The 12,796-nt window shown below is 41.7% G+C and overlaps 1 protein-coding gene across 9 annotated transcripts in view; it reads left to right on the top strand.

The window, feature by feature from the left end:
• The window catches only part of NKIRAS1 (NFKB inhibitor interacting Ras like 1), a 44,461-nt gene that overhangs the window by 6,210 nt on the left and 25,455 nt on the right, over positions 1-12,796 (top strand). For 8 of the 9 annotated variants that reach the window (XM_008266059.5, XM_008266060.5, XM_070072861.2 and 5 more), the window contains exon 2: positions 2,509-2,619. The exons of the other annotated variant lie outside the window; for it this stretch is intronic. In XM_008266059.5, the coding sequence (XP_008264281.3) occupies positions 2,509-2,619 (111 nt within the window). The remainder of the gene's footprint in view (positions 1-2,508; positions 2,620-12,796) is intronic. 9 annotated transcript variants of the gene reach the window in all.

Genomic DNA, 12,796 nt, shown 5'->3' with positions numbered 1-12,796 from the left:
TCCCTGAAATAAATAAATCTTAAAGAAAAAAAATTGGAATTTAGATATCAACAGCACAACCTTTTCTGATGGATTTTTTCTTGTCTCTGGCAGATTATTTTGCAAACTCTTTTCACATGCCTTCGTGGCAGCTCGCTTTAAATTTTAATTATTATCATTAAAACCTTTTGAAAGAAAGATTCAATGGTGTTATGACTTACAGAGAAATCAGGATATGCGGAGAGCGTAGAATCCTATGATAAATGAGGTGACATTAAATTAATCATAGATTCAGAGATGTGTGTGGCAAGCCTTTTGAAATAGGCCATAGTTGCAGACAGGAGAGACCAGACTGGAGATGATCATGTTACATAAAGCTCTGTCCTTATAAGGCTGAGAATTTTCTATTGCAGTTACATTGAGGATATAAAGGACAAAGGCCCTAAGAGTAGTGGTTGTCATGGAAGACAGAAACAAATATTCTTGGAAGATTTGGGTCTGAAGCACGCCACCCAGGAAATAATGGTCACACCACACAAGTGGTAGCTACTTGTCTACTGATAAAAGTGCACTCCATGCAGAGAGGGGCTGGGTTATTACCATGCTGCCGGCATGGCAGTGTTGAGATTTTTTTGTTAGCTGATTAGTGTTGTGGGTGATTCAGATCATATGAAAGTACAGACTTTGAGAAGACAAAGTGGGGAGGACTTTGGGGTCGTGAGGAGAGTTCACGTGTCGTTTACTGTTTTCAGTTTATATAAAGCAGTAGTGCTGCCCCGCACCCATGAGGACGCAGGTGCCTGCGGTTCTGCGCTGTTATAGTGAGCTTCTAGTTGTCACAGTCCAGTGAGCACAGGCGCCCAGAAAGACATCAGCGGCTCTTTGGTCGGAATGCTTGTCTGAACTCCTTTGACTTGCTTCTGACAGACTTGTGGCGTCGCTTTTAGCAATGGTCATGGCATGAGCACTTGGAGGGAAGAGGGGAGACAGGTGGAAGGAGGAGGCAGGAAGAAATGGCAGAATGTCACATCGAAATCAATTTTCTTACCAAGTTATTCCATATTTAGTGAGCCCTTTTTTTCTTTCTGCTTTGGTTTCTGATCCTTTGCCTTGGTGGGGAGGATGCTTGAGGAAAAATGGAAGGAATTGTCACATGACCTTGTTCTTCCATGGATACAAGTTGGGAAACCAGCAGAGATGAATTTTCCTTTGCTTTCTAGTTTAAAGTGCCTGGACAATTTTTCTAGCATTGTCTGTTGTTTCTCAAAGAAAAATTTGACAGAGAAAGCCCATGTGACTCCCAAAATCCAGCTTCTCATTGTCCTTAGAAAAGACTGCCAGGAGCACTAATAACAGTAGTGTTTGTTTAAAAAATCATGCCCATTTTCTATTCAAAACTCGATCTTTGTGCCTCCTTGAATTTTGACTTAAATGTTTATCTTTCGAGGTATGTATTGATAAGCAGGTAGTCTGTGTGAGGGATTAGTTGAGTTTGAGATTCTGTTGCATTCCTATAGTTAATTACTGTTGAAACAGTCTTCATATGAACTGTGTTTATTCCTTTTGAAAATGTGCATACATACACATCCCTGTTTTCTTACATTATATATCTATGTTATTTTTAATAATAAACATAAATGAGTATATTTAGATTATCTGTGAAAATATGTAAGAAGCTGGTAATTCTGATTGAGCTGAGGGAACCAGTGGGAAACTAGGAAGTGGGGTTTGGAAGGCTGTACCTTTGTTAATTGTCTTTTTTATATTTGAAAGTTTTTCCTGGCTGGTGCCACGGCTCACTAGGCTAATCCGCTGCCTTGCGGCGCCGACACACCGGGTTCTAGTCCCGGTCGGGGCGCCGGATTTTGTCCTGGTTACTCCTCTTCCAGGCCAGCTCTCTGCTGTGGCCAGGGAGTGCAGTGGAGGATGGCCCAAGTGCTTGGGCCTGCACCCCATGGGAGACCAGGAGAAGCACCTGGCTCCTGCCATTGGATCAGCGCAGTGCACCAGCCGCAGCGAGCTGGCCGCGGCGGCCACTGGAGGGTGAACCAACAGCAAACGAAGACCTTTCTCTCTGTCTGTCTCTCTCTTACTGTCCACTCTGCCTGTCAAAAAATTAAAAAAAAAAATAAAGTTTTCCCTGTGTATTACAGATCAAATTTATAGTAAAAGTAAAAGGTAAATTTCGATACTATACAATTTTAAGGGCATGTGTGTGGCACAGTGATAGGACATCACCTGGAACACCCACATCCTACTTTGGACGGCCTGGTCAAGTCCTCGTGCTCCTGATTCTAGCTTCCTGCTGTTCACCCAGGAATGACTCAAGCAGTTGGGTCTGTGCCACCCAGGTCAGAGACCTGGATTGGGGTCAGGATCCTGACTTTGGCCTGGTCCTGCCCAACTGTAGTAGGCAGTCGGGGAGTGAACCAGCAGCAGGAAGCTCCTCTAGCTCTGTTTCTCTCTTTGTTCCTCTGCGTTTCGAGTAAAATGGTACACAATTTTAAAGACCTTCTGTTCTCTTCACAGTGATACCCTGGGAGAAGATGGGGAAGGGCTGCAAGGTTGTGGTTTGCGGATTGTTATCTGTGGGGAAAACTGCAATCTTGGAGCAGCTTCTCTACGGAAATCACACCATAGGTAAGGTCATTGCCTCTAGATTCCCTTGAGGGTCTGGGAGTGGCTGGAGCTTATTTGTCAGTTAGGCTCAACTGAAGATGCATGATTGAAATACGAGTGAGGTGTAATCAAGGGGGGCCGAAAGTTAGAAAAGAAGAGCAATTCAGGAGAGAAAGTAGGGGAGAGAAAAAGTATCTTAATGTTAGTGCAATCCAAGAATGCTTGCTGTAAGCTATAACAGGTACAATAAGAAATGGCAGAAAGTCTTTTTTTAAAAAGCTTTTATTTCATAAATATAAATTTCATAGGTACAGCTTTAGGAATATAGCAATTCATCTCCCATACCCACCCTCCCACCCCCATTCCCGTCCCAATTCCTACTCCCTCTCCCATTTTAATTATCTTAAATACAGATGATCAACTCTATGCTAAGTAAAGATTTCAACAGTTTGCACCTGCACAGACACACAAAGTATAAAGTACAGTTTGAAGACTGGTTTTACCGTTAATTCTCATAGTACAAATCATTAAGGACAGAGATCCTACATGGGGAGCAAGTGCACAGTGACTCTTGTTGATTTAATAATTGACACTCTTGTTTATGGTGTCAGCAATCACCCGAAGCTCTTGTCATGAGCTGCCAAGGCTATGGAAGCCTCTTGAGTCCACAAGGTCTGTCAGTATTTAGACAGGGCCATAAGCAAAGTGGAAGTTCTCTCCTCCCTTCAGAGAAAGCTACTTCCTTCTTTGATGGCTCCTTCTTTCCACTGGGATCTCACTCACAGAGATCCTTCATGTAGGTCATTTTTTGCTGCAGAGTCTTGGCCTTTCAGCCTGAAATGCTCCCATGGGCTTTTCAGCCAGATCCGAATGCCTTAAGGGCTGATTCTGAGGCCAGTGCTGTTTAGGGCGTTTGTCATTTTCTGAGTCTGCTGTGTGGCCTGCTTCCCATGTTGGAACATTCTCTTCTTTTAAGTCTATCTATTGTTATTAGCACACACTTGGTCTTACTTATGCAGTCCCTTTCACACTTAATCCTATCTTTATGATCAGTTATGAACTTAAACTGATCACTTTAACTAGTAAGGTGGCATTGGTACCTGCCAACTTAATGGGCTTTGAAGTCCCATGGCAAGTTTTTAGCTTTACCCATGGGGTGAGTCTGAGGGAGCGTGCGCTGAACTGTACATCTCCTCCCTCTCTCATTCCCACTCTTAGTTTTTGCTGGGATCAAATTTTCAATTGGATTTATACACCTATGAATAATTCTATATTAAGTAAAGAGTTCAACCAATGGTATTAAGTAGAAAAAGAAAAATAGTAAAAAAAAATAAAATAAAATAAGCTGTTCCTCAACAGTCAGGACAAGGGCTGCTCAAGTCATTGCTTCTCATAGTGTCAGTTTCACTTCTACAGGTTTTCTTTCAGGTGCTCTGTTGTCACAGTTCACGGAGAACATATGGTATTTGTCCCCTTAGAACTGGCTTATTTCAGCCGGCGCCGTGGCTCAATAGGCTAATCCTCCACCTAGCGGCGCCCGCACACCGGGTTCTAGTCCCGGTTAGGGCGCCGGATTCTTTCCTGGTTGCCCCTCTTCCAGGCCAGCTCTCTGCTGTGGCCCGGGAGCGCAGTGGAGGATGGCCCAAGTACTTGGGCCCTGCACCGCATGGGAGACCAGGAGAAGCACCTGGCTCCTGCCATCAGATCAGCGCGGTGCGCCGGCCGCAGCACACCAGCCGTGGCGGCCATTGGAGGGTGAACCAACGGCAAAGGAAGACCTTTCTCTCTGTCTCTCTCTCTCTCACTGTCCACTCTGCCTGTCAAAAAAAAAAAAAAAAAAAAAAAAAAAAAAAGAACTGGCTTATTTCACTCAGCGTGGTGTTTTCCAGATTGTTCCATTTTGTTGCAAATGACCGGATTTTGTTTTTTGGGTTTTGGTTTTGGTTTTTACTGCTGTGTAGTATTCCATAAAGTACATATCCCATAATTTCTTTAGTCTTCTGTTCATGGGCATTTAGGTTGATTCTATGTCTTAGCTGTTGTGAATTGAGCTGCAATAAACATGGAGGTACAGATAGCTCTTTTATTTGCTGATTTCATTTCCCTTGGGTACATTCCGAGGAGTGAGATGGCTGGGTAATATGATAGGTCTGTATTCAGATTTCTGAGGTATCTCCAACCTGCCTTCCATAGTGGCTTACCAGTTTGCATTCCCACCAACAGTGGATTAGGATACCTTTATCCCTACATCCTTGCCAACATTTGTTGTTTGTTGATTTGCGTATGAAAGCCATTCTAACTGAGGGGAGGTGAAACTTCATTGTGGATTTGATTTGCATTTCCCTGATGGCTAGTGATCCTGAACATTTTTTCATGTGTCTGTTGGCCATTTTGATTTCTTCTTTTGAAAAATGTCTAAGTCCTTGGCCCATCTCTTAGCTGGGTTGGTTGTTTTGTTGTTGTGGAGTTTCTTGACCTCTTTGTAGATTCTGGTTATTAATCCTTTATCAGAAAAAAACAAACAAACAAAAACCAAATCCTTTATCAGTTGCATAGTTTGCAAATAATTTCTCCCGTTCTGTCAGTTGGCTCTTCACTTTCCTGACTGTTTATTTTGCGGTACATAACCTTCTCAATTTGAAGTAATCCCAGTTGTTAATTTTGACTTTGGCTACCTCTGGGGTCTTTTCCAAGAACTCTTTGCCTGTGCCAATATCTTTCAGGGTTTCTCTGATGACCTCTAATAATTTGATGGTGTTGGGTCATTGATTTAGATCTTTAGTCCATGTTGAGTGGATTTTTGTATAATGTTTAAGGTAAGGGTTTTGCTTCATACTTCTGCATGTGGAAATCCAGTTTCCCCAGCACCATTTGTTGAAGAGATTGTCCTTGCTCCAGGGGTTAGTTTTAGCTCCTTGATCAAATGTAAGTTGGTTGTAGATGTTTGGATTGATTTCTGGCATTTCTGTTTTGCTCCATTGGTCTGTCCATCTGTTTTTGTACCAGTACCAGGCTGTTTTGATTGTAACTGCCTTTTAGTATTTCTTGAAATCTAGTATTGTGATGTCTCTGGCTTTGTTATTGTTGTATAAGATTCCTTTAGATATTTGAGGTCTCCTATGCCTCTATATGAATTTCAGCAGCATTTTTTCTAGATCTGAGAAGAATGTCTTTGGTATTTTGATTGGTATTACATTGAATCTGTCAATTGCTTTTGGAAGAATGAACATTTTGATGATATTGATTCTTCTAATCCATAAACATGGAAGATTTTTCCATTTTTTATATCTTCTATTTCTTTCTTTAATGTTTTATGATTCTCATTGCAGAGATCTTTGACATCCTTGGTTAAATGTATTCCAAGGTATTTGATTTTTTTTTTTTTTGTAGCTATTGTGAATGGGATTGATCTTAGTTCTCTCTCAGCCGTGGCGTTGTCTGTGTATACAAATGGTTTTGATTTTTGTATATTGATTTTATATCCTGCTACTTTACCAAATTCTTCTAGGAGTTCCAATAGTGTCTTAGTAGAGTTCTTTGGATCCCCTATAAATAATGTTGTCTGCAAATAGGGATAGTTTGACTTCCTCCTTCCCAATTTGTATCCCTTTGATTTCTTTTTCTTGCCTAATAGCTCTGGCTAAAACTTTCAGGGCTATATTGAAAAGCAGTAGGGAGAGTGGGTATCCCTGTTTGGTTCTGGATCTTAATGAGATTGCCTTCAATGTTTTCTCACTCAGTAGGATGCTGGCTGTGGGTTTGTTATAAATTGCCTTGATTGTGTTGAAGAATGTTTCTTCTATACACAATTTGCTTAGAGTTTTCATCATGAAAGGGTGTTGTATTTTATCACATGCTTTCTCTGCACTATTGAGATAATCATATGGCTTTTGTTCAGCAGGTTGTTAATATGTTGTATCACATTGATTTGCAAATGTTGAACTATCCCTGCATACCAGGGATAAATCCCACTTGGTCTGGGTGGACAATCTTTCTGATGTGTTGTTGGAGTCTATTGACTGGAATTTTGTTGAGGATTTTTGCATCTATGTGCATCAGGGAAATTGGTCTGTAATTCTCTTTCTCTGTTGCATCTTTTTCAGGTTTAATAATTAAGATGATGCTGGCTCCATAGAAAGAATTTGAGAGAATTACCTCTCTCTCAGTTGTTTTGAATAGTTTGAGAAGAATTGGAGTTAATTCTTTAAATGTCTGGTAGAATTCAGCAGTGAAGCCATCTGGTCCTGGGCTTTTCTTTGTTGGGAAGGCCTTTATTACTGATTCAGTTTCCATCTTGATTATGGCTCTGTTTAGGTTTTCTGTGTCTAATGGCTCAATTTAGGTAGGTTGTATGTGTCCAGGAATGTATCAGTTTCTTCTAGGTTTCCCAGTTGGTTGGCATACAACTCTTTGTAGTAATTTCTGTTGACACTTTTTGTTTCTGTGGTGTCTGTTGTTACATGTCCTTTTTCATCTCTAATTTTATTGATTTGGGTCTTCTCTCTCCTTTTTTTGTTTAGTTGGGCCAATGGTGTGTGAATTTTTTTTTTTTTAAACAAGCTCTTTGTTTTGCTGATCTTTTGTATTGTTTTTTGGATTCAATTTTGTTGGTTTCTTTAATTTTAATTACTTCTTTTCTCCTACTAGTTTTGGGTTTGGTTTGCTGTTGTCTTTCTAGATCCTTGAGATGCATTGATAGCTCATTTATTTGGTGCCTTTCTAATTTCTTTCTTTCTTTCTTTTTTTTTTTTTTTTGATAGGCATAGTGGACAGTAAGAGAGAGAGAGACAGAGAGAAAGGTCTTCCTTTTCTGTTGGTTCACCCTCCAATGGCCACTGCGGCCATTGTGCTGCGACTGGCACACTGCGCTGATCTGAAGCCAGGAACCAGGTGCTTCTCCTGGTCTCCCATGCAGGTGCAGGGCCCAAGCACTTGGGCCATCCTCCACTGCACTCTCGGGCCACAGCAGAGAGCTGGCCTGGAAGAGGGGCAACCGGGACAGAATCCAGCACCCCGACCGGGACTAGAACCTGGTGTGCCGGCACCGCAGGCAGAGGATTAGCTTATTGAGCCGTGTCGCCTGCACCTTTCTAATTTCTTGATATAGGCACCTGTTGCTATAAATTTCCCTCTTAATACTGTTTTTAACTGTACCCCAAAAGTTTTGATATGTTGTGTTGTCATCTTCATTTGTTTCCAGAAATTTTTTTATTTCTCTGTTGATTTCTTCTGTGACCCACTGTTCATTCAGGAGCATGTTGTTCAGTCTCCATGTGTTTGCATGTGCTCTAGAGATTCCTGAGTTGCTGGTTTCCAGCTTCATCCCACTGTGGTCTGAAAAGATGTAAGGTATGATTTCAGTGTCTTTGAATTTGCTGAGACTTGAGAAAGTTCCATGCACTTCTGAGAAGAATGTGTATTCTGCAACTGTAAGATGAAAAGTTCTGTAGATATCTGTTAGGTCTGTTTAGTCTATAGTGTCGATTAAATCTGTTTCCTTGTTTAGTTTCTGTCTGGTTGATCTGTCCATTACTGAAAGTGGAGTATTAAAGTCCCCCAATACTATTGTGTTGGAGTCTAAGTCTCCGTTTAAATCCCTTAACATTTCTTTTTGATAGCCAGGTGCCCAGTAATTAGGTGCATATACATTTATAATAGTTACATCTTCCTGTTGAATTGATCCCTTAATCATTATATAGTGCCCTTGTTTGTCTCTTTTAACAGCTTTTGTGTTAAAGTTTATTTTGTTTGTTGTTAAGATGGCTACACCAGCTGTTTTTTGGTTTCTGTTGGCAAGGAATATCTTTTTCCATCCTTTCACTTTCAATCTGTATGCATCTTTGTTGGTGAGATATGTTTCTTGTAGGCAGCAAATAGATGGGTTTTGTTTTTTAATCCATTCAGCCAGTCTGTGTCTTTTAACTACAGAGTTGAGGCCATTTACATTCAAGGTGAATATTGATAAATAATAACTTTACCCTCCCATTTTCCAAAAAATATTCATATTCTTTACTTTGGATTTCCTTTGAACTTTAGCTGGGAGATTTTCTGCCTTTACCTTTTTTCATAGGGATATAACCATGTTTCTGTGTTTCTGTGTGCAACACATCCTTAAGCATCTTTTGTAGGGCTGGATGGGTGGTGACAAACTCTTTCAACTTCTGTTTGTTATGGAAAGTCTTTATTCACCTTCATTCACAAATGAGAGCTTTGCAGGGTATAATATTCCGGGATGACAGGTTTTTTTCTCTTAAGACTTGGACCATATCTCGTCATTCTCTCCTAAACTGTAAGGTTTCTGACGGGAAGTCTGCTGTGAGTCTAATTGGAGATCCTCTGAAAGTAATCCGTTGTCTCTCTCGTGTTCATTTTAGAATCTTCTCTTTGTGTTTTACTCTGGTGAGTTTGATTACAAGGTGTGTTGGCAAAGATCTTTTCTGGTCATGTCTATTGGGAGTTCTGTGTGCTTCCTGTGCTTGATGTCCCTTTCTTTTTCCAAACCTGGGAAGATTTCTGCTATTATTTCACTAAAAAGGCCTTCTAATCCTTTCTCTCTCTCTCCATGACTTCAGGAACTCCTAGAACCTGTATGTTGGTTTTTATTTATTTATTTTTTTTATAGTATCCTGTAGATCCCCAACAGTGTTTTTTAGTTTTTTAATTTCCTCTTCTTGTCTTTGGTGTGACTGTATGCTTTCCTGTGGTTTGACTTCTAAGTCCAAAATTCTTTCTTCTGCTTCACCGATTCTGCTGTTAAAGCTCTCCACTGCATTTTTATTTGTTCTATTGAATTCTTCATTTAATTTTGATTTCTCTTTAGGATCTCAGTTTCATGGGAGAAATTTTCTTTCATGTTTTTCATGGATTTCAGTAGTTCTTACATTTGCTTTTGATTTCTTCTATGTAATCGTCTGATCAATTTTTGAATTCCATTTCTTGCATTTCTTCTACCTCATCATATTCATAATCTAGGTTTGAAGTGTCTTGTTCTTTCTTCCTTATTTTTGTTCTTGGATTCGTGTGTTTGTTGTTCCACGTTTGTGGAGGTACTTGTTGGTTTCTTTCTTTCTCTCTCTCCTTTTTTTAATTTTTGCTGTGGTGGCTTTTATCATTGTACTATGATTCTGGAGATAAGTAGAATGTCTGCTTTCAGTGAATTTCTGGAGGCTTATAGTGCGTGTGGCCAGAGAGCTCTGTTCTCCAGGGTTACTGGCATGCCTAAGGTGACACATCCAGGTTTGGCATGGTAAATCTTCTCTCTCTCTCTCTTTTTTTAATCAGAAGGGAAATTTATTCAGCTAGATCCTCTCCTCAAAGGAGACCAGTGACTGAGCACTAGCCCCAGTGGGTATAATATTTGTCCGCTCTGTCCCAAGGACCACACAGAGGATCTGTGCAATCCTCAGTGTAAGATCAGATTCCCCAGCAATGTCTCTTATCAGGTAACCAGGAACCCCTGAGCTTATGGAGTCTCCCACTGAGACTGCTCACAGTCTCAGCCACAGCGTGAGTCCTCCCACACACCCTCAGTCTTTTTCAGTCCTGGTTCAGAAGCCTCACACAGTCACAAGCCCTAAGCCCCCTGTTAGTTCCCCCCACCAGTCAGGAGTCTCCACTCAGCTGGTTGTGGGGCGCAGACCAGAGCAGGTGCAGCTGTTACATATGTCCAAAATGGCACCTGCTCTATTGGCTTGTTACAGGACACTTGTAAAGTGATCGGGGAGAACCGTGTCTGTCCTGACTTTTCTTCTTCTTCTTTAGTTTGGCTGGTGCACTTTCCCCAACGGGGCTCCACGCCGGTTCCCTCTAGGCTCTTCCTGCAGCTTTCTCACCAGTGGCTTGGGCTGCTGCAGTCTGTCTCACCTCACTTTCCAATGCTGGAACATAGCCTCTCAGCTGCTTCAGTCCTGAGCCGTGGGTGCCCACGCCCTCCATGTAGGTCCACTGTGTCCCTCTAATTTTGGCAGAGTTTTCTCCCTAACTCTTCCCTGAGATAGTGTGAAACTATTTTCTCGGTTAGAACAGTGAGTGTCTTCCCCACTCTGCCATCTGCAGCCCAGATACGACTTTTGTGTCCATGTGTTTCCTGTGTGTTTACATAATGAGTGCTGGTCTAGGCTCATAGGACTGCTGGCTTAACAATATGCTGAGTGGCTTTTCACTCTTACTTCAAATATGACTATCCAATACTGCTATATATGGTGGGTTTTTTTAAGGTTTATTTATTTATTTGAAAGGCAGAGTTACAGAGAGGCAGAGAGAGAGAGAGGTTGCTTCCATCTGTTGGTTCACTCCCTAAATGGCTAAAACAGCCAGAGCTGGGCCAATCTGAAGCCAGGAGCCAGGAGCTTCTTCCAGGTCTCCCACGTGGGTGCAGGGGCCCAAGCAGTTGGGCCATCTTCTGCTTTCCCGGGCCATAGCAGAGAGCTGGATCGGAATTGGAGCAGCCAGGACTCGAACCAGCGCCCATATGGGATGCCGGCACTGCAGGTGGCAGCATTACCTGCTGCACCACAGTGCCGGCCCCCATTTTAAAAATAGGAAATAACTGCTGTTTGCTGCTTTATGACCTAGTTTTCAGAATTGGATTACCTCACCCATTTGGTCACTCTTTGAATCAAATAATTATTAAATATTTGCTGTGTGCTACAGGCTGTGGTGAGATCCTGTAGGTACAGAACTGAAGGCAGTGTCTCTGGTTTTAAGGAGGTCACAGTTAATAAGGAAGACAGAATCACAGGTTAGGATGGGACAGCGTTTGGGTGTCAGAGAGAGGAGGGAAGAGCTTGAAAGCATTGACCACTGGCCAGTAGCTTAGAACACGCTTCTTTTATTAACAGTTTTGATGAGCTCTCTTGTCTTCTAGCTTCCCAAAGGAAGGAACAACTTTGTTAAATTCGTATTTTGTGTTTTTATGATGTCTATGCCAGACGATCTCAGGCTATCTGAAATCAGAACCTGTTTACCCTCTTGAAATTTATTGGGCATCTAAATGGCTCTTGTATATGTAGGCTAGTTCTTTGATATTTGCTGTATTAGAAATTAAAACAGAAATTTAAAATTACGTATTTTATGTAAAAGCAGGGATGATAAACTTGTTACATGCTAAAAATAGCATCTTTTGTGAAAAATAATTATATTTTTAAAATAAAAAAGTGGAAGCCTGGTATTTATTTGCATTTTTGAACATCTAATGTGCACCTTCATAGAAGACAGCTGCGTTGCTGCGTGTGCTTGCTTTGCACTCGCTCTGTGGTGATGCACTGTGTTAGTTGAAATACATGAAGGGAATCCAGCTTCACACAAACATGTACTTGCAAAAGGGATGAAGCGTATGTTAGGAGCCTGTTCAGATCATTGTGAATCTTTTTCTTTCCTATTTCACTAAAGCACAGTGGATGATGGTTGCTTAAAGGTTATTGCCATGTGGGACTGAAATCCTATCAGTGTTTTGTACACTGTTACAGTAAAATCTCACCTCTCTGTCTTGTACTTTATTTTTATTAATGATGTATTTATTTGAAAGAAAGAGTTACAGAGAGGTTGACTCCCCAAATTGCTGCAACAGCTGGAGCTGGACTGATCTGAAGCCAGGAGCCAGGCGCTTCCTCTGGGTCTCCCACTTGGACGCAGGAGCCCAAGCACTTGGGCCATCCTTCGCTGCTTTCCCAAGGCCATCAGCAGAGAGCTGGACTGGAAGCATAGCAGCCAGGACTCAAAACTGGAGCCCATATGTGATCCTGTCTCTGCAGGTAGAGGAATAACCTACCATGCCATAGCTCCAGCCCCGCATACTTTCAATTGTATATCCCTTACGTAGCAATAACTGATTATGGAGCCTGAGAATTGCCATGATATGTATGTGCAAGCCGACTAAGAACCAGGGTAGCCAGTGATGTAACTGAGTCTGAAATTGAATGCCAATAGTTCAGTGGATTCCGAGGAAGGCTTTTGATGAGCAAAGGAACACTCCGAGATACGTGGGATAGGGCTGAGGGACTTGGGAAAATATTAACCCTCAAACCCTCAGGCAGCAAGGCCTGGCTCAAGGGTCTCTGGGACTTTGAAATCAAGGATGGCTGATCATGCGCCTGTGACTGGCAGGCTGTGCATCCTATTTTTTTTTAAGGTTACTTTTATTTGTATGAAAGGCAGAGTGGCAGAGAGTTCTTCCTGCTGCTGCTACCCTCCCTCAAAT

Source organism: Oryctolagus cuniculus, chromosome 4, assembly GCF_051225735.1.
Source record: "Oryctolagus cuniculus isolate XC-2025 breed Fujian yellow rabbit chromosome 4, ASM5122573v1, whole genome shotgun sequence".
NCBI lineage: Eukaryota > Metazoa > Chordata > Mammalia > Lagomorpha > Leporidae > Oryctolagus > Oryctolagus cuniculus.
This window is presented reverse-complemented; position numbering and strand designations above follow the sequence as displayed.